The sequence below is a fragment of the Diabrotica undecimpunctata genome, chromosome 7, assembly GCF_040954645.1.
Source record: "Diabrotica undecimpunctata isolate CICGRU chromosome 7, icDiaUnde3, whole genome shotgun sequence".
NCBI classification, from domain to species: domain Eukaryota; kingdom Metazoa; phylum Arthropoda; class Insecta; order Coleoptera; family Chrysomelidae; genus Diabrotica; species Diabrotica undecimpunctata.
In genome coordinates, this window is record NC_092809.1 from 86,939,284 (window position 1) to 86,963,695 (window position 24,412).

Consider the following 24,412-nt stretch of genomic DNA (forward strand, 5'->3'; position numbering starts at 1 on the left):
ATTGCAAATTGCATAGCAGGCTGAGGCTAGTTTCTTACTTAACAAATCGATATGAAAAAACCATTTAAGGTTTCATGACTAATAATTATTAAAAATAAAGATTTAGACTTACGTCGTTGACCAAGAAGTAATAAGAAGCTGCTCAACATACTTTTTGTCTCTCTGTGTTCGCCTCCTTGTACGCGTTTCTTTTGGTTGGTTAAAAGGGTAGCCGATGTTGATTTAGGCAAATAAAGACTAGGTACTGCCTCAGGTTTCAGTTTTAGACCCTTTTTAGGAACGTAATTTAAAAGTTCCTGTTGTAGATTTCTTTGGTAATCTTCAGTTTTAAAATGTGTAGAACAAATTCTTGCAGTATTACAATTAAAATTATCCTATCTACAACAAGATATATTCCACAGTTTTCTAGTCACACTATCTTTAGGAAATGTATGAAACCTAAATATTTGACCTTGATTGTCACTATTGCAACAAGCAATTGCACAGCATACTTTGAAAAAGGTACAAAACCAGATATACAATGGCAAATAAAAACTTTTAGTTTTACAAAAAAATACTATACAGTATAAATAAATAGTAACTAAACACCATTTGTATAAAGACACATATGTAAGCATATATCTAAATTATTTTTCTATTATAAAATAGATGACTCAGTCAGTATTGAGTTACTTTAAAATATATTTATTATCTCATAACTTGCAATTTGCAATAGTCACCATTGATAACCGATATTATTGTTGAACTTTTGTTTTTATACAAGCTTTCTGTCTTGTCGGTGTAAAGTCGTCTGAAGTCGATATGTATTGTGTTTATTTATTGTTCTTATTTTCGTATTATTATATTGTTTGATATGTAAATTTTGTATATAATAATCGGTAGGTTATAGTAATGTGTATATTTTTTATTTTACTAAATTTCATTATAACTCATCTAAAATACCATATTGAATTGTAAAACAGATTTTTCTCTATTGTACTCTATTATTTTGTTTTTATTTCAGTAAAACTGCTTGGAAGTGAGTGACAGTAAATGAGAATAAGCAAATCTACTACTATTTACCTATTCACAGTATTTCCTCTACAGAAAATTTTTAAATTTCAAGGGATTTGCATACAAAAAGAGTATTTATATTATTAGTATATGTATGAAAACAAAAATAAATATTTCGCCTGAATCTCTAGGAGAAGTAAAGGTTTTACGCTACTGAAAATATATTTTTTATTCAATTATAACCAAAACAAAACATTTAAAAAAATCACTTTTTAACCATAATTTCAAAATTAATGTGTACGTTAAGCTGTAATAATGGGTTCGAGGTGATTCAGGCGATCTTAACTACGTCACACTCCTGGGCCAGCTGTCAAATGTCATGCGCAATATCATACCTTGTGTATTCATTGTACCATGGATTAGATGGACTGTATATATACGTGTCAAATCAAAGTGAAGTATAAATAAGTGCAATTATTATTTGTTAGTGAAAGGAGTTAACATAATAAGTAATTTATAATGAGATATTTGTGTTTAATCTTAGCGTTTTTATGCATTAATATTAAGTTTGTAGTGACTCAAACCTTTGCCACAGATCCTGAAATTGATTCAACTGAGTTGCGGTGTTTAGGTTAGTCTTATAGTTTTTTTTTAATTTTTACATTCTTTTAATGTAGATACATGGTACACAGTACACATAAAATACGGTAAGGGATAGCCCGATAAGAATGTCAAAATAGCCACAGGGAAAACTTGACCCCAAATTTTGGGGTATTGTTGGGCATCACAAAAGATGAAGCTTCACCAAATTTTAGGCTAAAATATTGATACATGACCTCGAAATTCGATAAAACGTCAAAAATCTTTTTCATCTCTTGATTTTTACCAAAATAGATTTTTTGTTATCAAAGGTTTTTTTTTGTGCTCTACAAAACTATATGAACGAAAATGAGAGTTGGCTAGAAATTCAAATTTCTCGCCAACGTTTGAAAATTTTAAACGCCTATATAAATATCAAAAAATATGGATCGCTGCAAAAAAATATAGATGATTTACGATCACCAAAACTATGTTCCAGAATTTTTAAGGTAGTACAAGGCAGTAAGTACTTAATATTGAATCATTTTTTAAAATCTTACTCTTCATGACTTTTCAATCTTTAAAGTAATCCAATTTTTTGTATAATTTTCATTATAAACGAATATTTTTAGTTACTCTCTACAGGTAAATGTTTCACAAGTTTTTACAGAATTAAATAAAAACAATTTTTTTTGCATTGACCAAAAGGCAATTAGCGAAATTAATGTCTTGAATGAAGAAGTGACTGCACCTAGAGATGTCTTGAATGAAGAAGTGAAGAAATTCAGAGTAAGGTAAGTTACAGTCTGCACCTAGAACTTCTATAAGTGTTCCTGGTTCATGTTGTTACTTCGTTGTTGATTGTAGAGGGGACTTCACATAGTATGTGCATTATTGTTAGTGTCGTATTACACGTTTTACATCGTGGCGGTTCGCACTTTTTAATTAAGTAATCATGTGTTAATCTAGTATGTCTGAGTCTGACACTTGTTACTATTATTTCTTAACACATTCCATGTGTCTCTGCTGGGTTTCACTTGTTTTAATTTTGAATATGACACATTCTATTTATTTTTACATGCACTAAAGATTGATTTTTTTATATAAGCTTTTATATCCGTTAATACTGATATGTTTAAGATTTCGGAAATGTCACTCACTATTGCCTCTTTCGCACTATGGTCAGCAGTTTCGTTGCCTCTTATTCCTATATGAAATGGGATCCAGATGAAATTTATCACATTATGATTGATATAAGCCTGAAGAAGGACCGTTTTCATTTTTTTTAAAAACAGGTTTTTTGGATACAGTTGTCAGATGCTTTGTATGGCACTAAGTGAGTCTGTTAAGATAATATATTTGGAGTTTGTTGTCAGATTGATTAGTTCTATGGCGCGATAGAGAGCATACAGTTCAGCTGTATAGATAGTACTAACATTAGATAGTTTGAATTTAAGGACCTTCTCTGGAGTTACTACAGACGCTCCCACACCTTCGGATGATTTTGAACCATCAGTGTATATCTGGGTATGATTTTTATAACGGCTAAGGATTTTTCTAAAATGGGAAATAATTGGATCATAATTAGTGGAGTTTTTATCAAATGACGTAAGTTCAAAGTTATATGATGGTATGCTTTGAATCCAAGGTGGATTATGGTCATATGTGTATGGAAGACCAAAATACTAAGGAAGATATTTGGACCAACCCAATGCAGCGATGGTTCGTGGAGAATTAAAATGAATCACGAGCTGGATGAACTAATGCAGAGCGCAGATATTGTCAGATTTGTAAAGTCACAAAGACTAAACTGGCTTGGTCACCTAGAAAGAATGCCAGATAATCGAGCTGTAAAAGTAGTCCAGAGATGGAAGCCCCAAGGAAACAGAACAAGAGGAAGGCCCCGTAAAAGATGGATAGACGACGTAGAGAGGGATCTTAAAACCATGAACATCAGGCAGTGGCGAAGGAAAGTATCCGACAGGGCAGAATGGAAGAACATTGTTAAGCAGGCCAAGACTCACAAAGGGTTGTAGCGCCATTAGAAGAAGAAGAAGAAGTGTATGGAAGACATTCAGGTATGACAATATCAAACAGATGCAAATGGTCTTTTATTCTTTTATAGAAAGGTTTAACAGAATGGTGATTTGGATTGAGTAATTATCAGTAAAAGTATTTCTATAGACAGGAGTTTTTGCATTGTCCTTAATTTTTATTGCATATGTTAGACTGAGGTAAGCTCTTCTATCATTTAACGACAATTAATTTGCTTCGCAAAGTAAACTTTCAATCAGTGTTGTACAAAAGTCTCCCAGGCATATTCTGAGTGCTGTGTTATGAATAGTATCGAGCTTTTTAAGTACTGATTTCGATGCTGAGTCGTAATCTATAGCCACATAGTCTAGCTGTGATTGTATAACAGTTCTGTATATAATTAACAATGTACTCCTGTCTGAACCCCAATTCTTGTGTGCTAGAATTTTTAGTAAATTTAATCTTCTGTAACATTTACATTCTAGATTATTGATATGTTCTTTCCAATTCAACTTTCTGTCAAAAGTAACTCCTAGAAATTTTAGCCAATCTTTTTGTTGTAGTGATTGGTTGTATAGATATAATGAGATTGGTGTACTGACTTTGTTTTTAAAAATACTATATATTTAGTTTTAGTTGTTGAAAAGATAAATCCAGTTTCCTCTGACCATTTTTCAATCTCTAACAAGAAACTCTGTGCAAGTTGTGAGAGGTTGTTTAAGTTTTTGTTTTGACCAAATATTAAGAGATCATCAGCATATAAGCGGCCTTTAAGTGGAAGTTTTAAATTTCATAGAACATCATTTATGGCAATTATAAGTAGTGTAGGACTTATAACAGATCCCTGAGGAATTCCATTTTCCAATTCCACTTTTGACGACAAATTACCATTTACTCTAACTTGCATATACCTTGTATATAAGAAGTTTTTTATAAATGCAAGGCAATGTCCTTTAATTTCTAAATCGTACACTAATCTGATGAAGAATATTCCAATATATTTTTGATTAAGGGAGAAGGCTTCATGTACACTGCTTTCTAGGTCTATAATATTGTCTAGAGTTGATCTATTTTTTCAGAAACCACTTTGTTCTGGAATAATAATATTTCGATCTTCAAGTGTTCAGAGGAGATGACGGTTGACCATTTTTTCCAATAGTTTGCATGCAGTACATGTTAGCGCAATTGGTCTATAAGACTGAACAGGATCTGTTTTGGGACATTTTGGTTTTAATATTGGTATTATAATAGAATCTCTCCATGCTGTTGGAAATTTCTGTTCTGTCCAAATAATATTAAATATGTTAAGATGATTGTGTGCATTCTCAGGTAAATGCTTAAGAAAAACCATTGGGATATTATCTGGACCCTCACTAGTCTATTTAAATGAGTTTAATGCATATTTATATTCATTTATATTAAATTTGGTCTTTAAAGCATCTGTGTCATCTACAAATTGTATAATTACATCGCATTCTTCGTTCTGTTTAAATTTGATAAAATTATTATTATAATTACTTGTATTAGATCTATTTTTATATGCATTAGCAAATTCTTCTGCTATTTCTAGGTCATCTGTGATTATTCTATTATCTTTCTTTAGTTGAGTGATTTTGTTATAAGCAGGTATTCCAGATATTTTTTGACATTCTTCCACATTTCAGACATAGGGGTCCTACTGTTTATACTGGACATAAATTGAGCCCACGAATTTCTTTTTTAAGTTTTTATTGCTAACTGAGCTTTAGCTTTAAGTTTTTGAAATTCTATTTTATTGTTAAGTGTTTTATGTCTTTTGTATTTGTTAAAGGCTTTTTTGGAAGCTTCGATCGATGTCTTACATTGTTCATTCCACCAAGGAACTGGTTTATGTTTTGTAACAAGTGCAGTTTTTTTAATGGTTATTTCGGCTGCTTTTAAGATCATGCTGAAGAAGGTTTCGATCTCTGTGTCAATATTGTTGGATATTTTACAGTTTTTGACATGTTTTTCTATGATATCTTCAAATAATGTCCAATTTGCTTCCTTCGTTTTCCACCTAGAGGCTTGTTTTCCATTTTTGGGCTTGAACAAGTTATTGGTGATTATTAATGGGTAATGATCACTTTTATAAGTGTAGTCTAATCTGTCCCATGTCATTAATGCAGAGAAGGTATTATCCGCTATCGTTAAGTCCAAGGGCGTTGATTCGCCTGTTTGTATATTGAATCTTGTAGGGCGTCCATCATTCAACAGTGATAAGTTATACTGATCTATTTATTCTTCAATAATAAGTCCTCTTTTGTCATCATATGTAGAACCCCAAATACTGTTGTAAGCATTCAAATCACCTGTTAAAATATGCGGAGAAGGTATTTGTCTCACAAGGTTAAAAAGGTCCTGTTTATCAATTAGTTGTTCTGGGGGTAAGTAAATCGTGCAAAGATTTATTTTTGTGGTCCCATCTAGAGAAATAGCTACAGCTTCTAAATGTGTTTGTAGGGGTAACCTACCTGCGGTTAATTTGTTATTTACAAGAATTGTCACTCCACCGCTTGCTATTCTTTGGTTTACTCTATTTTTTTGAAAAACTTTGATCATTATGTAAACAATATTCTTGGTTGTTCTTAAGATTCGTTTCTTGAAGATAAATAATATCTGGTAGATACTCTGATTGTAGAATTTTTAACATCGGTAAGTTATTATAGTATCCGTTTATATTCCACTGAATAATTCTAGTTGTAAAAAAGTTTTAATTTTATTAAGACTCTGGGTCTGTGTCAAGTAAAAGGTCATTTTCGTTGTCGGTAGAAGAGAGTTCGTCATTTAGGTGTTTTGTGACCTTTTTTCTAAGTTTGGTACATTTGATTTTAAGAGATCTATCTGTTATGTGAGCATATAAGTTACTAATCGTTGCTAGTAATCCAGTAAAATCATGTGTATAATTAGTTATAGTGGTGATAATATTTGGAGAACCTGGTGCGTTTTCTAACAGATCTATAAATTGGTCGTGATTAAGGATATATGGTGGTAAATGTTCATTTATTATTGTTTTTAGCTCAGTATCAGAACTTTTCTTGGGTTTTTTGTTTGGTTTTTGTGTAGGTTTCCTAAAATTTATTTCTGTTTATCTTTTTTTGACAGAGCTGGTGTATATGTTGGTGAAGGTGATAGAATTTCATCTATGTCACATTTACGATTTGCCTGTTGAGTAATATCTAGTGATATAGCGCTGTTATTTTCTGGAGGTGTTATGGTATTGGTAACTGAGGATTCTTTTGGTTCGACATGTTCAGGATTTGTACTGTTTGTTAAGGAAGTAGATTGCGGATTGGGAAGTTTTTCTATGGTGTCCATTTATGAAGGAGTGTTTAACGATGTTGAAATAGTTTGAGGTGTGGGTGATTGTTGAGAGTTTGTGGGATTTTTACTTTACAATTATTAGCATTATGTCCTTGCTGTTTGCAGTGAAAGCATAACTGATTATCTTGATAAGAAAATTCGATAGGATTTGTTATCGTAATTAATCAAAAAAGATTCTGGTAAAGGATTTATAACAGGGTTGTTAAAAATATCTTCTAAAACTGTAAATATGATTGAATTCCGGTAAGGTAGAGCTAATACGAAGAAAGGTCATTGATGACATAGGCTCTAGACCTAGGTTTTCTAATTCGTGAATAAGAATATCATGGGGAATTGAGGGGCATACATTTGATAGAACTAACCTATCCGCTGGGGTAATATATTTTCTAGCTTGAACTGGTTCATCATTTATTAGTATTAAACCATCATATACCTGCATAAAATTATCCACAATTTCTTTGTTCGCTAGATACATGCATACTTGATTATTGGACAGCCTTGAAGAAAATAAGATGTTTTTGGGCTGATAAGTGCTCCTAGCGGTATGGAGTAGTCCTCTAGGCGTAATCTATTCTTTGAAGAGAAAATGATCGCTTATTCAGGACTAGGGTATGTATGTTGGCTTAGAACTTTTGAGTAGGATTTAACTGTATTGGTATGTTGTGGTACAGAGCTAATTATGTTGGAACTTCCATCTGATGTTACGGACATGATGAATCCTCTATATGCGATCTTAACAGGACTTTATTTTATATATAGATTAAATCAAATAAAGTCCGACTCTGTTTATTTTAAAATTAGTTGATCGGTCTGATATTTACCACATTAGCTGAATAACGATAAGAGTACAACTAGTTTTTTGGTTAATTTGTAACTACAATTATTGATGAGAATATGTTATTGATGCTTAACAGGTTGACTGCCACATAAAAATGTTAAAAAGTCCATGGTGCCAAGTTGAAAAAAGTGCATCTGGCAACCAACTGAAATACTTCCATTACTAATATTTCACCAATTTCATTTATTAGTCCCAATTTTTGAAAAAATAGGTCAGCGGTCGAATACGACCGCCGGGGCGTAGGCGGCATACTTATTCCCCTGGTGCCAAGCGGTCGGTCGGGCGGTCGTTCTGTTCATGATGAGATTTGTCGAGTATTATTTTGTTGAGTGGTTGTTTTGACCAATATTTTATCAGTAGAGGTTTGATTGTTAGTAAGACAAGTAAGTTAATTGTGCTCGTGTTATTTTTAGAGTTAGATAATAGTAAAAACAATTATTATTTCTTCAAATAAAATGGGAAGTCGCGGTAAAATGATGGTTGGTATGGTTTTGGAAAGCAATGAACGTTCAGGTAAGATATAATTTTCATATTTTCATATCATATATTCCTATTATATTTTCAGATGTAAATCATTGCATAGGATTACTGTTTGAAGTACGTACCTACACAATAAGCAAGATAATATTCTGAAAAATACACATTTATTTATTAGTAGAATAGCATAGAAATATGCTTTATTGTCATTGAAAGCTATATAGACAATATAGATATCGAAAGATTTATAGCAAAAGTTTACAAAGAGTCAGAAAATAACAATAGCTAATACCATTTAGTAAAATCATACAAATCGTTAATATAAATAAAAAATAATGAAGTAAAACAAAACCAATTTATTGCAAAATTTAAATAAGTTGCAAATAATTTACGTTTTTTTTTGACAGTTTCACGGTTAAAAATTTTGTTTTTTTTTTTCAGATGACGAACCTAATGATTTTTCCTTTGATTCTGACCTAGACCCTCTGTTCTTACCTTCCAGCGATGAAGAAATTCTATATACCTCCGATGGATCAGAAGCGGAAGACGAAATAAATTTGAAAAATAAACGTAGAAAGCTAAATACTCTTGTTAAAAAAATGGAAATTGGTAATGAGCCATGCTGTTCTAAGTCACTTTCCAGCCTGGATAACATTCACAAAGAAATACACTCTTTGGATGAAAATTCAAAAAATATTGTCCAACTACAGCCTTTGGAATTGAACAGCGCTATTTCCTTGGAAGAATTAGATGACTTTTTTCAAGTTACAGTCGATCAACAAAACCAACAAAACATATTATCATTTGAGCAAAATAAAGATCACCAAAGCCAGGAAAATTCTGCTGATGATCTAGCCGATAACTACTATACAAGCCTAGAGTTAGCTAACATTTTACTTGACAAGGAAACTCACTATATTGGGACGCTAAGAGCAAATCGTCGTGGAAACCCAAAAGAAGTAATAAATAAAAAATTGAAAAAAGAGGAAACGTTTGGGTTGGAAAACGAGAGAGGCATCTGCGTTTTGAAGTGGAAGGATAAAAGAGATGTCTTATTACTATCTACTAAACACACTAGTAGAAGAATAGGGATGGCCAAGAACGCAATGAGTCGACTGTCAAAAATATGGAAGGACCGCTCTTTATCCAAAAAACTCAAAATGAGACTGGTACGGACACTCATTTTTTCAATCTTCAGTTACGGTGCCGAAACATGGACAATAAAATCAGAGGATAGGAAAAGGATTGACGCATTCGAAATGTGGTGCTGGAGACGAATGCTACGCGTCTCGTGGACGGAGCACAGATCCAATCAGTCGATTCTCGAAGAGCTAAACATTCAGACCAGACTCTCCTCTCAGTGTCTTGCAAATGTTTTAAAGTTTTTTGGCCACATTGCGAGAAGAGACAATGACAACTTAGAAAGACTAATTGTGTGCGGAAACGTAGAAGGACGTAGAGGCAGAGGACGCTCACCTATCCGATGGTCAGATCAAGTACAGAAAGCCACCGGAGAGACGTTTTCCGAGTCCATGAGAGCAGCCCAAAATCGCAAGAGATGGAGAGAATTGACAGCCCGCATTGTAGGAAATCACGATCCTCAGCAATGAGGAAACGACAAGAGAGAGAAACACACTACCGAAACTCGAGCAATTCAGCGACGAAGTGATGTTGTTCATAAACCTCAGGCTGTAATGGAATACAATGAGGCAAAGTCCTAAATTGACCAGTCAGACCAGATGGCAAGTTATAATTCACCTCTACGAAAGTCACTTAAATGGTACAGGAAGCTCGCTGTAGAATTTCTTCTTGGAACATCCCTCGTAAATTCTCACATTATTTTCAACCAACTAGACGATAAAAAGATGAAAATAACTGAATTTAGAGAGCATGTAATAAAGTCGCTCTTAAGTTGGTCGAATACTGCAATAAATTCACTTCTCTACACGATCTCTAGCAAAACAGGAACTATATCACAGACCGTATCAAATCGGTCGTATACGACCGCCGTGGCATGCAGCACTTATTGAACTGTCGGTCGTATACGACCGCCTGGCAGTCAACCGGTTAAAAGTGATATTTCTAATCAAACTATGATTAATTGGAAAAGAAATACTTACGGCACTTAACAAATCACTGTAAACTTCTTTGATATATCACTTTTAATTATTAAATTTTACTTTTTCTTTTAAAAATATAAAAGTTGTGGAGCTTGAAATTAAGTCGACTTTCATTCCTGACATTCAGGGCCGGATCTCAGCTGCACTTTGAATTTAATATTCCTTGAACCTTCTAGTACTTCCAATTATACTGGAAGAAACCATTATCTTGAATAATTTTAACTTCAATTATTTTTTAGTTTTTCTCAGAAATAATTTTTTTCATTTTTATTATTCCTTGAATTCTCATTAATTCCCATAAATATTTATCATTAAAGGGATGCTATTTATACAGGTATATATTGAATTCAAATTTTGTATTTGAAAATAATTGATTATTACCTCTTCCGCATGGTTTCAGTAATAAAACTGTTTTTAATAATGGATTTTAAATACAATTAATAAAATATTTTAGTTATAAGTAAATTATTTATGAAAATTCTTATTTCCAGTTTCAGAGACTTCAATACCTATTAAAAGATAAAATATGCACGAAATAATAAGAAGTAGCAGAGTTTGATGCCAAACTTAAAGGTTTGGATGCCAAATTAGTGGAAATTATGGATTGTCTCTCTGATAAATTGCCGGAATTAGTAAATGCTATTAAACATTTTAAAAATATTTATAAAATAGAAATAGAAATAGCTTTATTCTCAGGATTCACAAGTTACACACAAATATAAATTGTCAATAGAGAGAATGGTGTCAAATACAATTTATAATGGTTGCTGTAACAACCTACATTTAACATAAAAGTAATATTAAAATATAAGGATAATAACAGTGACATTTAGATTCAGATAAGAGCCCTCAGTCTCCCTGCAGGTCAGCTTGAAGGTATTCTTCCACTTTGTATGGTTCAAGGTGTATGAGCAACTATTTTGATCTCTTTAAAAGGAAGTGGATCACATGCAATGGCATAGAAAACTGATTCCTAAAAAAAATCAGGAGTGGTTAAGGTAAAACGTTTTTTTACCTACCGGGTCAGTCACTCCAAGTTCAAAACATATCAAAGACATTTGTAGAATTGAGTGAATGTTCAAAGTGCTGAAAAACCTTGGAACTTAGGTAGATAGATAAATAATCTATTTATTTGGCTAATACAATTTCTATTTAAAAAAAATAAGCAATAACCATCTTTAATATTTATTTCTAGGAAGAATGTAGATGCTGAAGAAAGAACTTATGGTGCGCAAATGAGTCACCGGGCTGGTATGTAGCAGAGAGATGTAGCAAAAGTAATTCAAGAGGTAATAAAGTTTCCAACCAGGGCAACTAAAATTCATAAAGCTGTTGTTGCCAGTAGTCAAACCGTTGTTACAAAAAAACATTCACCAGAAAAAGCTTTTGCAATATTTGTAGAAGCCAATTTATCTATGTTCGAATACAAGGTAATTCAGCAGGCTAACAAAGCTGTTTATCCCTGCTATAAATATGTTAAATTAAATTAGAAAAGCAAGAATGTTATCCTCCACACATTGTTGATAAAATATATGCTGAAGTAAAATTGCAAGATTTGGTGGATCACACAGCAAGATTATTAAACATTTAGAAAGAAAATTATGTTATGTTACTTTTTAAATGGGGATGTGTCAATACAAATAAAAATTTAATAATGATGACAGTGATGCCAACCTATTAATTAGTTCTCATGTGTCATTAAGATTAATGGTTTAAAAAAAGTTATTTGGCAGAATCCATACCCTTCTTCACCTAGACCTTGTAGACCAATTAGGATGACATATGTCAAAGAAAGTAGGGACATTTTCAATGAATAGGTAAAATACATTGAGAGGCAGACCAAAAATTTGCAAGGGACAATTATCTCAGAAAATATACATATTAAACATGTCCTAGTACCAACTATCGTGGATGGAAAGGTTTGAAATACACACTGCGCTGCCGTATTTGTAAAGCTACTATTTTAGAATTTTTGCTGCTTTATTTATAAAGAAAAAAGTGAAGATCCAGGAAAGTTCAAGTTTGGATTATCAATATTAGATGCTCGAATAAGATTTTTCGAATTCCTTCTACATTTATCCTATAAAGTAAAAGCGGAAGTTAAACTAGGTCGTGTTAATTTGAAAAGTGGTAAGGAAAAAACAAAATCTACAAAAGAAGAAATTCAAAAAAAAAATTAAGGAAAAAATGGGATTGCTGGTGGATATACCAAAAGCTGGATTTGGTAATACCAATGACGGAAATACATCCCGCAGATTTTTTACCGATATCAAAGAAGCAGCAGCAGTCACAGAAAATGATATTAAGCTAATTGAAAGGTTTAAAATAAGTAATATTAGAAGTATTATCCTCAGGCTTCCACATAGTTGTGGAGAAATTTGCCATGTATACAATTTGCACTGCAAAATATGACGTGAAGTTATATAATAAAATTTTGATACATGCTCCGAGTATAATCTCCCATACCCTTTTGCCAATTGGGCAATTATCAGAAGAAGAGGTAGAAGTACGAAATAAGCACTTTCGTCAGTATAGGTAAAGTTTTTCTAGAAAATTTTCCTTAAAGGAATGCAATGAGGACGTGATAAATAGGCTCTTTCTGACTTCAGATCCTTGCTGTAGTAGCATTAAACGGAATGATAAGCGGACGAAAAAGCAATTTACAAAGAAGATTTAGAATTTTTATAATGTAAAACATCGGAAGATGAATCTGAAGATGAAAAAACGAGTGAACAAACCTCAATAAATAAATAAATACATAAAAATATTTTTTTGTATTCTTTTTTATATGTATATTCTATAAATTATGTAAATTTACTTATTATTATTATTATCATATATCCAGATTTAGGTGACTTGGTATGCTGTAGTATCTCGCGAGACGTCGCGAGAATTATAGCTTTCTGCATGGTCTTATAGAGATGTTCATTTAGACCTAGTTGTTTTATGTGCTCTAGGAGGTGTTTGGGAATAACACCAGTAATAAATAGAATACTAGGTACTGTCTGGGTACTTTCTATTCTCCATTATCTCCTAATTTGTATTTCTAGATCTGTGTACTTGGCGATCTTTTCATTGTATTTACCACGAATATTATTGGTGTTAGGTATCGCCACATCAATAAGTGTTGTTTGTCTAGTAAGTTATTAACTAGTATGAGATCTGGTCTCTTATGTGCCACTGGTTGGTCTGTGAGCACAGTGCGGTTCCAGGATAGCTTGTAGTTATCATTTTCAAGCATTCTGTCAGGGATATATTGGTAATAAAGATGGTCAGTTTGGAGAAGTCCCAGTTTGTCAGCTAGTTCTTGGTGGATAATCTTTCCTACTGCATCATGGCGTTCCTTATATATATATATATATATATATATATATATATATATATATATATATATATATATATATATATATATATATATATATATATATATATTGTTATGATGTATTATTTGTGAATGATGAGCAATGAGTGTTTTTTAATAATATAGGGTTTTTATCGCGGTTCTCAAAGAATTAGTTTGTAAGTACTTTTTTAAATTATCTTTATTATATCTATTATGAAACACACATATATATCTAACCTAGCCAATGTAAATTTAAAATAAACTATCTTTAAATTGAAATTCTTATGAAACTAATTAAATTCTATAGACAATGTAAAATTTAAACAAACTATCTTCAAAATTGAAATTGTTATGACACTAACTAAATTATATTAACAAAATTTTGTACCTTTCTGTCACTGAATGCCTAAATGAACTGTTTTCCACTATATAGATTCTAATCACTACTCAATGTCTTCGTGCTTCGGTTATCCTTGTTTTTGTGAAATTACTTTTTCCAATTATCAGCTTCCACCAATTTAAAATATATTTCTTCTTAAGCATTTATAAACCACCAAGCAAACCAGCAAACAGCATTTATATTTATTCTTCTTTTCAATATACCAATATCCAATCACCAAATATATTATATATTTATTCTTCTTTTCAATATACCAATATCCAATCACCAAATATATTATATAATTTTAATATTCAATTAATACTTCTTCCATTATACAATCACCATTTATACATAACATAATTTTTAATCTTCAATCATATTTTCTTTATACTGTTTCTTAATCTTCATTTAACTCACTATATTGAACAATTGGACCTTCTGACTTACTGATTGACTGACTCTAACTTTCATACTAAAACTCGGCCATCTTGAATCCAAATCACCGAGTATTTATACCTTTTCAATGTTCCAGAACCATCTGGCAATAAATCATATTCGATTTTGTTCTATATATGAATGTTTGAATTTTCTGGAACAATCCATTTCGCAACAAGGCCATCTTTGGTGATCTAGAGAATTCCTTACTTTTTTATCGAGAATTTTGTCGACATTTAGGCATTTCAGATCAGAATATACACTTAAATCAGTAACTTAACATTCTAATTTAATAAACTACACATTTTAAACAACATATTATTATAACCCCACTTTATATTCGCAACCATTCCTTAAACGTCACTTTATAGAGTATTTTTGGTTGCCTAATCACATGGCTCACTTAAATATATCTACAACATTATAATTACTAAAAAAAAACTTCTTACACTTATTACATGCTAATTTCTTAAAAATGCCCTCACATAAATAATTTTTATTAAATTCTCTAGTATATAACTTCTTAAAATAACCAAATACTTTTTATATCTAATATTATCTAGTATATAATTTATAAATTATTTTCTTTAAACACCAATCATCTCAATATATATATATATATATATATATATATATATATATATATATATATATATATATATATATATGTTATATGTGAAAATAGTCACCTTGAAACACTCAAGGGTTACCGACGCTTTGGTTTCGCAATATCAGTTCCTATTTCATCATCCTTTCAGCAAGCGTTCCCATAGAGATAGCTGACCATGCACGGACATCAAACTCTGACCAAAGCTGGCCTTTCATGGGAAATGCCGACACCACATTTTATAGGAAGATTATAAATTTAGGACTTTAACATTATTGTTCCCTCGTCATTTAAGTTCCTTGCTAGTAACATATTTGAATTATAATTTTATCTGCTTCATTTTATCGTAGATCAAAGTGTAACTTTTAATTGTAAAATAAATCTTTTTTAAAAAATCAATTAATAAGTTAGTGATTTGTATATATATATATATATATATATATATATATATATATATATATATATATATATATATATATGTATATATATTTATATATATACATATATATATATATATATATATATATATATATATATATATATATATATATGTATATATGTATATATGTATATATATATATATATATATATATATATATATATATATATATATATATTTTTACAGTATAGGTAAAAGTTTATGGTCTGTATGGACCTTACGTGAGATGGAGTGAGAAACACCTGTTTAAAAAGAGAGCGGTATATTAGGTCAGCCCTTTATATCGCCGAAAATGAATGAGTTGAAAAAATAAAAAGTGGAAATTCAACGTTGCCAAACTTATTGGTTTTATTTGATCTGTTGTCTCTTTAGCATTTGACCAATGTTCTAATCGCCCAATCAAATTTGGGCGAAATGGATTTAAATGGCAGCTTACTGTTTTTATTGGGAATATGCCACAATTTTACTTTACAATAAGTGTAATATAACATTTTGATTTCCACTTCGGAAATCGTTTTATATTAATAAAATTTATTAATGTTTCGTATTTTAAGTACGATTTCCGAATTAAAAATCTAGACATCAAAATAAGCTTTCTTTAAAGTCACATTGTGCCTTATTCCCATTAAAAATAAACTGCATATGATGCCACAATAAAAAATTCTTCATACAAAATTATTTGGCAACGTCTGGTCTCCCCATCTCTCGATTCGTCAAAGCACCGAATCAAAGTAACGACAGAGGTAACGAGTAGAGGTGGGTCGCTTTTTTTATCGTAAACCGATTTTCGTAAACAAGTTACTATGATTGTTTAACAGTAGTTTCAAGAGAGTACCTACATAAACAAACATAATGGCTATTATCGTTTATACACAATATTTATTGAAGTGAAAGAAACTAATGAAGGATATATTTATTATAACTTGAAAAATAAACTAAACAATACAACCCGATATTAGTAATTGTACTACGTCGGATACTATGGATGTAAGGTTACCGTTTGCTAAAATTTTATTGCAAGCTTCTTGCAGGCAGCGTACAATAACAATCACTGAACTACCCTTCAAGTATTTTTGGCCATTCATTGTACTTGTTATTTCTTTAAAATTGTCGAATTGTCGAAAAAAAGACTTTTATTTTATTTATTTCTACACGACAGCATTTAAGTGCGTCCTCCACAAATAAATTTAACGTATGAGCAAAACAATTTAAATGTTTTCATTCCAAAACATCTTTAATAGCTTTGACCATATTTGAGGCATTCAGTTACTGCAAAATTTACTTTTCGTTTTAGACCCCACTGATTAATAACTTCACTAATTTCAAAAGCGATGTTTTCTGAATTATGGTTTCCAGAAAAATGGTAGCAGCCTAATAAAACCGTTTTAAATTCTAAATTTTCGGGTAAATATTGTCCTGTTAATGCGATGTAACTCTCAGTTACTCCATATGTCCAGAAGTCAGTAGTAATACAGATATTTTCTACTTCTTTAACAACTTGTGATCTAATAATTTGCTCAGTTTTGATATAACATTCCTGAATTAATGAACCTGACGTAATGAACAAGTTTTTCTTGTTGGTGGTTTATATCCAGGAATCCACCCTGCAAACTGTTTAAAAGCTCGTTCTTCAACTGTGGAAAACGGATGAAACGAGTCTTTGCATAGGCTTAGTAAATCCATATCTATTTGTATCTTTTGCTCTAAACTAATATTTTTATTAATGGAAGTATCCATCACCTTTTGACGCTTGGGTGGCGGTGGCAGTACGTCAGTAGTTGTAGTAGAAGTAGTCGAAACGCACAGAAATGCGTCAGGAGAAGTTTCAATCATTGCAATATTCAGAAAGCGGACCATAAAAGCTTCATCTTCTACAAATGTGCATTTTTTAAAATAAAATTATTATTCTTATACTAGGTCAATAATTTTGACTAAGAAAAATAATTCTTAATTGCATATTTACAATAAATAAATCCTTTGACGAACTATCAATAAAGATTGGAAATCGAAAATGCAGATCAATCGTAAATCGAAGCTCATTCATTAATCAGAATACCTAGTTATAAAAAACAAAAGAAAGAGTTAAGAAGCTGGTTACTTCTATAAAAAAGAAAAAGAAGATTGTACTAGTGAAAATCAACCAGTACAAGAAAAAGAAACTGATAAAGATGACATGGTGTATTTTTGATGAATTAATTGGACATGACTCATCTAAACATACACTTGTATCGAGAGATATAAAAGAAGTTGACATGTATTTGTCTGATGATATTACCCACAAAAAAATTCGAACGGTGATTGCAACTGTCTGGTAACTTAACCACTATATTCATAAAATATTGTAGTATTGTAACAAAATCTGTTTCTTGTGAACACATGTTCAAAATCTGGTTTAATTTTAAATAAAAGAAGAACACGGTTAACAAGAACAGAGGAAAAACTTATGTTTTTAAATGTCAATTTAGACGATTCGCGATTTAATAATGTGTAATGTAAATGTAAGTACTATTTGTATTGTTTAATTTATTTTTCAAGTTATAATAAATATATCCTTCGTTAGTTTCTTTCAATATAATAGCCAATATGTTTGTTTGTGTACTCGCTTATTTGAAACTACTGGTAAACAATAAACTAGTTTCAGTTTACGAAAAACGGTTCCGATAAAAATGTTAACGACCCACCTCGTAGTTTCTTAGGATCAGAACCAGAGATATGTAAAATATCTCTGATCGGAACTAATCGTCTCACTATAATCGTCTCAATAAGAAATATGGAGGGGAGACCAAGGGGAAATATGATTGTTGATTGTTATCTTTGTCTATTCGCTGAAAATATGATTTTATATCTGTGTTAGATATCCTGTTAAATTTTACCATACCGACTATAAACTTTTACCTACACTGTATATATATATATATATATATATATATATATATATATATATATATATATATATATATAGATCAGGTAATTTTTAGTTGAAATAACCTGATCCTGAATGGCAAGTAGGAAACTCTCAGTCTCGAGAAACATCTTTCCTGATGTCAACCAATAGTTCGACGCTGCATTGTCGACATATTCTTGGCTGATCGCTGATCCAGGTGCGCATTTTTTTAAAGCAGTTTAAGCGCCGTTGTATAATTTACTGTGCAAATTGCTCGATGTAAAGTAGATGTCTTAGACTGTACCTGAAAATAAGTTCTTAAATTAGCAACCTGTTGATCCAGTTGTTCAACTATGTCCATAAGTCCTCTTCCCCCTTGATACGGCGTCAATATTGTTCTTTCTACTGCGTTGCGTGGATGGTGTTTTTGCGCCTTTGTGAGAAATGTTCTTACTTGCCGCTGAAGACCTCTATATCCGTTTTTGACCACTTTATAATACCAAATGAGTAGCTCAGCGCGGAACAGGCGTACGTATTTAATGCCTTAAACAATTTTTTACTATTTAACATATGACCGATTTAATTTTCTTACTCTTCGTACGAACTCTGAAGTTAGTTCAGTTTTCATTTGTTTTCATATCTTTACTCCAAGATATTTGTACATATCATTTTCACCCATTGCCTGTTTTGGCCATCTTGCATATCGAATCTTTCGGGCTGAACCCTTCCTTTGACTATATTTAGTATATGACACTTGTCTATTCCAAATGCATACTGATATCATTTCAGTTCTTACAGTTTTTAGCATCTGATCTAAGGGTTTCAAGTGGAAGCCATTAATTTCAAATCATCCATATGCAACAGATGATTAAGCTTCGCCACAACAGTATTGTTATTTTTGATGCTAAAATCTGAGTCAGTGAGTTTAGTAGCTGAGATAGTGACTTCATCGCTAAACAGAACCAAAGAGGACTCAATGAGTCCCCCTGGAAAAGGCTCCGGTTAATTGGGATATCTTCAGTTTCGATGTTGTTTTCAACGGGTATTTGAAGGTGTCTTCCACTCCGGCATTATATGCTCTAAAAAGGTCACTACATTATCATCGATTTTATGCATTTTCAATATATCTATAAGCCATTCATGCGGTACTGAATCAAAGGCCTTCTTGTAATCAATGTAGGCAGTGAAAAGGTTCTTTTTTTTTTTGTGTACGCCTGGTTGGAAATGACTGAATCGATTCTAAGTTGTTTTTGCAGCCCATGGAACCCTTAGCGCATTCTTTCTATTGAGGCTCTATATTGTTTAGAGAACAGTGTTGGTAGATACGCTGGGCTACACAGGATGTGACCAATTTGAACAAAGTTGGAAGACAAGTAATTGGGCGGTACTTCTTGGGTGTTATTTTGATCCTTCGTTATTAAATAAGTGGTTCCCTGAGTAAGAAATGGTAGTATTTACTAAGAAATAACATGATTACTTATTACTGTTAAAAGCTCGTGTGCACTCCAAAACTTCTTTAGCCAGAAGTTTTGAACTCCGTCTGGTCTAGGAGATTTCCAGTTATGAAGCTCTTTGATAATGTTCGCAACTTCTTCAGTGGTGAAAGGTTCATAGGAAATATTAATGTAGTGTTGACAGTTGTTCGTCGCTTATTCAATCCATTTAGCATTGTTATGAATAGCTGGCGTCGAAAAACTCATGAATTTCTTCTTGGCTTGGGTAGGATTTATTTTCATATTCTGAGTGGAATTCAGTTTCCTATAGAAAGCTTTCTCTATATGCTCAAAAAGTTTATTGTCACATTTCACATTTGCCATCATTATTATTAGTCTTAGGTGTTTGTTATTAGTGATAACATTATATTATAGAAAAAAAAAACAACCAAACTCATTAAAAGTAATGAATATATTTTTTATCTGCTTTTTATCTAAAATACCACTCCGTGCGCCGGAAATATTGCTCAATACCTCACTTACTACGTCTTATTATGTCAATGTCATCAGCGCATGCTAAGATTTGTATCGATCTATTGTAAATACCGAGGGTGGATTGCTATAAAACTAGCCTTTTATAGAAAAAACAAGTTTTTTTGGAATTAAATCGATTTATTTCTCAACATAGTCCCGTTTTAGCTCGATACACTTAGTAAGACGATGTTTAAATTTTTTTATCCCATCCGAATAGTACTTTTGCTCGAGATCTTCAAAATAGGCCGAAGTTTCAGCGACGACTTCATCATTTGTTGCGAAACGGCGTCCTCCGAGCCATTTTTTTAGGTTTGGAAACAGGAAAAATTCGCTGGCGGCAAGATCCGGGGAATACGGTAGGTGTTTAACCAATTCATAGCCCAATTCGTGTAATTTTGTTAAGGCGACGACCGATCGGTGAGCCGGTGCATTGTCTTGGTGAAAGAGCACTTTTTTGCGTTCCAAACCGGGGCGTTTTCGACGCAATTCGGCATCTAATCGATCCAATAATGCTGCGTAGTACTCACCATTTATTGTTTTTCCTTTTTCCAAGTAGTCGATGTGGATGATGCCCTTCGCATCCCAGAAAACAGTCGCCATCACTTTGCCGGCCGAATGTGCACTCTTTGCCTTCTTCGGCGGCCCTTCGCCGCGTTTGCGCCACTGTTTCGACTGTTCTTTGATTTCCGGTGTGTAATAATGCACCCACGTTTCATCAACGGTGATAAATCGGCTAAAAAATCCTTCGGATCGCGCCGTATCATCGCCAAAAGCGTCTCCGAAGTGGTCACGCGTTTTTGTATTTGATTGATTGTCAGCAAACGCGAGACCCATCGCACGGATAGCTTTTTCATGTCCAAATGATGGTGAATGATGTTGTGTACGCGTTCGTAGGAAATGTTTAGAACCTCTATTAACTCGCGGAGCTTAATTCGACGATCTGCCATAATCATGTCATGGACTTTGTTGATCATTTCCGGCGTGGTGACTTCATTTGTCCTCCCGGGACGCTTATCATCAAAAACACTCGTACGACCACGAACAAATACAGCTTTCCAACATTTTACTGTTGCTAACGAAGGTGCAACCTCAACATAAACTTCGTCCAGGTCGGCTTTGATTTGCACATTCGTTTTACCCTTTTTGAGGAGGAACTTAATCACCGAACGATACTCGACTTTTTCCATTTCTCCGAAAACACAAAATTTGCTTTCTTTTGACGGCCGTAAAAACCGAACTAATTGTTTTTAAAACTTAAAATTTTGACAGACTTCATGTCATGAATGGCAAAGGTCAACACCGAAACCAATTCGGTATCAAGTAGCGCCATCTATCAAAGGCTAGTTTAATATCAAGTACCGCCGTCGTACCGCCGTCTTTAATTCGCGTGTTTCGGACTACCTTTTCCAAGGCAATGTTAGGAGGCAAGCCAAGGCATCCCCTTGTGAGTCCATCCTTTATCTCAAAGGATCGATAATTTTCTCCCTGTATTCTAACAGTTAGACATTGTCACTCTCGTTAATCGGATAAGTTTTTTTGGTATACCAAACTCACGCATTGATTGGTATAGTACTGGTATGGTACATCTTGGCAATGTCGTATGCGGCCTTGAACTCGACGAATAGGTGATAAGTTTCAATATTAAATTCTAATGTTTTCTTGAGTATCTGTCTTGTTGAATGAATCTGGTCGATCGTTGATTTTTCTGGAGTAAATCCGGCCTGGTATTTTCCAACTATGCCAACTGTGTAAACTTGTAGCCTTTCGTAGAGAATATTTGTTAATATTTTGTAAGCAGTTATTAACAGGGTTATACCTCTGTAGTTGTCACACTGGAGATGATAGCCTTTTTTATGTAACGGGTATATCACACTTTGAGACCATTCACAGGGCATGGTTTCATTTTGTCAGACGAGAAGTAAAAGTTAATGTAGTGCTTGTACCAGGGCGTCACCACAATTCTTGTAGAGCTCACTACAAATTTGATCAGTTTCTGGTGCATTATTATTTTTAAGCGTTTTAATGACTTGTGCAACCTCTTCAGTGGTAGGTGGTTATAGTTTGGGTTGAATATATTCCAATCATTTTGATCTGCTACGGTGTTATCTGCTTCTATCTGCTTATCTGGAGAAGATATTTTCTTCTCCATCCTTACAGCTCCCTATTCTTGGCTCTTACTCTTCCCATTTTTTTTACATTTCTGTAGAACTTTCGATTTCGTTTTGATTTCTTATCTGTTCTATGTTTTCTAACTGCTTTTCTTCAAATTGCCTTTTTTTCTTCCATGTAATGTTTTTTCATCCCTTCTTAGGGTCGGCATTCCTCCTTTGCTCTTCTTGTACATCTAGCTTGATTTGTCTTTAGGTATGATCCATTTTTGTTATCTGTTATTGAAAAAATTTAGTTGAATAATAATTTAACTGGAAATATAACACACACCGACGAAACAATGGCGAAATATCCGGAAAACCGCAGATTCTAACCAAATTTTCGTCTTTTAAATCATCATAACTCTTGTTTTAAGGGTACAACATGTTTCATTCGAGTCCAAATTAAAAGTATTGACGTCAATTGATGGCTCTAATGATTTTAAAAAAGAGTAGCGTCTCTAACTAAAAGTATGAATCAAAAACGGTAAAAACGTCGGAGAACTCAAGGTTCTAATTAGATTTTCGTCTTTTAAATCACCATAACTAATGGTCCAAAATGGTTAATCCGGGGTCCAAATTAAATGTATTTAATGTCAGTTCTTTACTCAAATAACTTTCATAAGAGTAGCGCATCTGTAAGTAAAAATGCAACTCAATAAACTGCGAAAAAACGGTAAAAAACAGATTTTTTCAATTTTTAGCACCACTTTAAAAATTCTAGAACATAGTTTTGATGATCGTAAATCATATATATATATTTTTTCGATCGATCTATAGTTTTTGTTATTTTTTATAGGCGTTTAAAATTTTCATACGCTCAAATCAATTTGAATTTCCCGCCAACTCTCATTTTCGTTCAAATAGTTTTGTAGAGCTTAAAAAAACTTAAAAAAAATATGCAATGTTTGTCTTTAAACTAGGAGTTTAAAAAAAATATATATGTTAAAAAGATATTCACTCTTTAACATTTTTAGGCAAGAAAAACCGTAAACCTTTCTTCCTAAGCAACAAGAGGATTTTTTTAAACGGCGTCCTAATTTTAAATAGTTTAGAAATCTTCTTGTATAGTATTTGCCCAGGACATCTCTTTAAGGATTTCTTGTTTGTAGTAAGTTCCCCAGTCCCCCCGCCCAAAAAAATTAATCCTTATCCACGACCTTGCTCTTCAACCTGAACACGAGTAGCCGTTCGCAAACGTTTCAATTTATTTGCTTACCCTATCTCCAATCTCAGTGATTGTTCAGTTCTTCCTTTATACCCCTATAAGCAAATTTTAATGTTACAACTGGCGCCTAACGTGGTCGACTTATTTATATTGTTACAACTGACGCCCAACGTGGTCGGCTTGTTTAAATTGTTTTAACTAGCGCCCAACAACGTGGGGCAAGTTTTAAATTGTTATATCTGGCATCCAACTTGGCTGGCTTGTTTTTATTGTTACAAATGATGCCCAAATTGGCTGGGTGCACATGAATTGGCTCCTGCTTGCAGGTAATAAACTCTCTACCGATAAAAGGGTTTGCGTGAATTGGCTCCTGATTAAATTCTTGGAAATTTAGGTAGGTAGGCGATGGATGTTATTGGAGTAGATGGCCAGTTAAAAATTGGATCTGGAGATTTAAATCTCATAAATTGAATATTTTGCAATGATATTTAATGTAAATTGTTGTTTTTGAATACTAAACTTCTACAACTGATATTTGATCGAGGATATGCTGTATCTAGATCAAAATAATTCTAAAATTATCGTTAACGGATAGTTAATATAGATGGAAAAAATATATTTTCTTAGATTCAGATTTAGAAATGTTTATTACTTTAA

General features: G+C 32.5%; 1 protein-coding gene across 1 annotated transcript in view; it reads left to right on the forward strand.

The window, feature by feature from the left end:
- Window positions 1-1,411: 1,411 nt before the first annotated feature.
- Window positions 1,412-24,412, forward strand: part of sel (canopy family protein seele) — a 178,126-nt gene continuing 155,125 nt past the window's right edge. Inside the window, exon 1 of the mRNA XM_072537659.1 lies at window positions 1,412-1,624. Within this exon, the coding sequence (XP_072393760.1) occupies window positions 1,513-1,624 (112 nt within the window). The 5' untranslated portion in view covers window positions 1,412-1,512. The remainder of the gene's footprint in view (window positions 1,625-24,412) is intronic.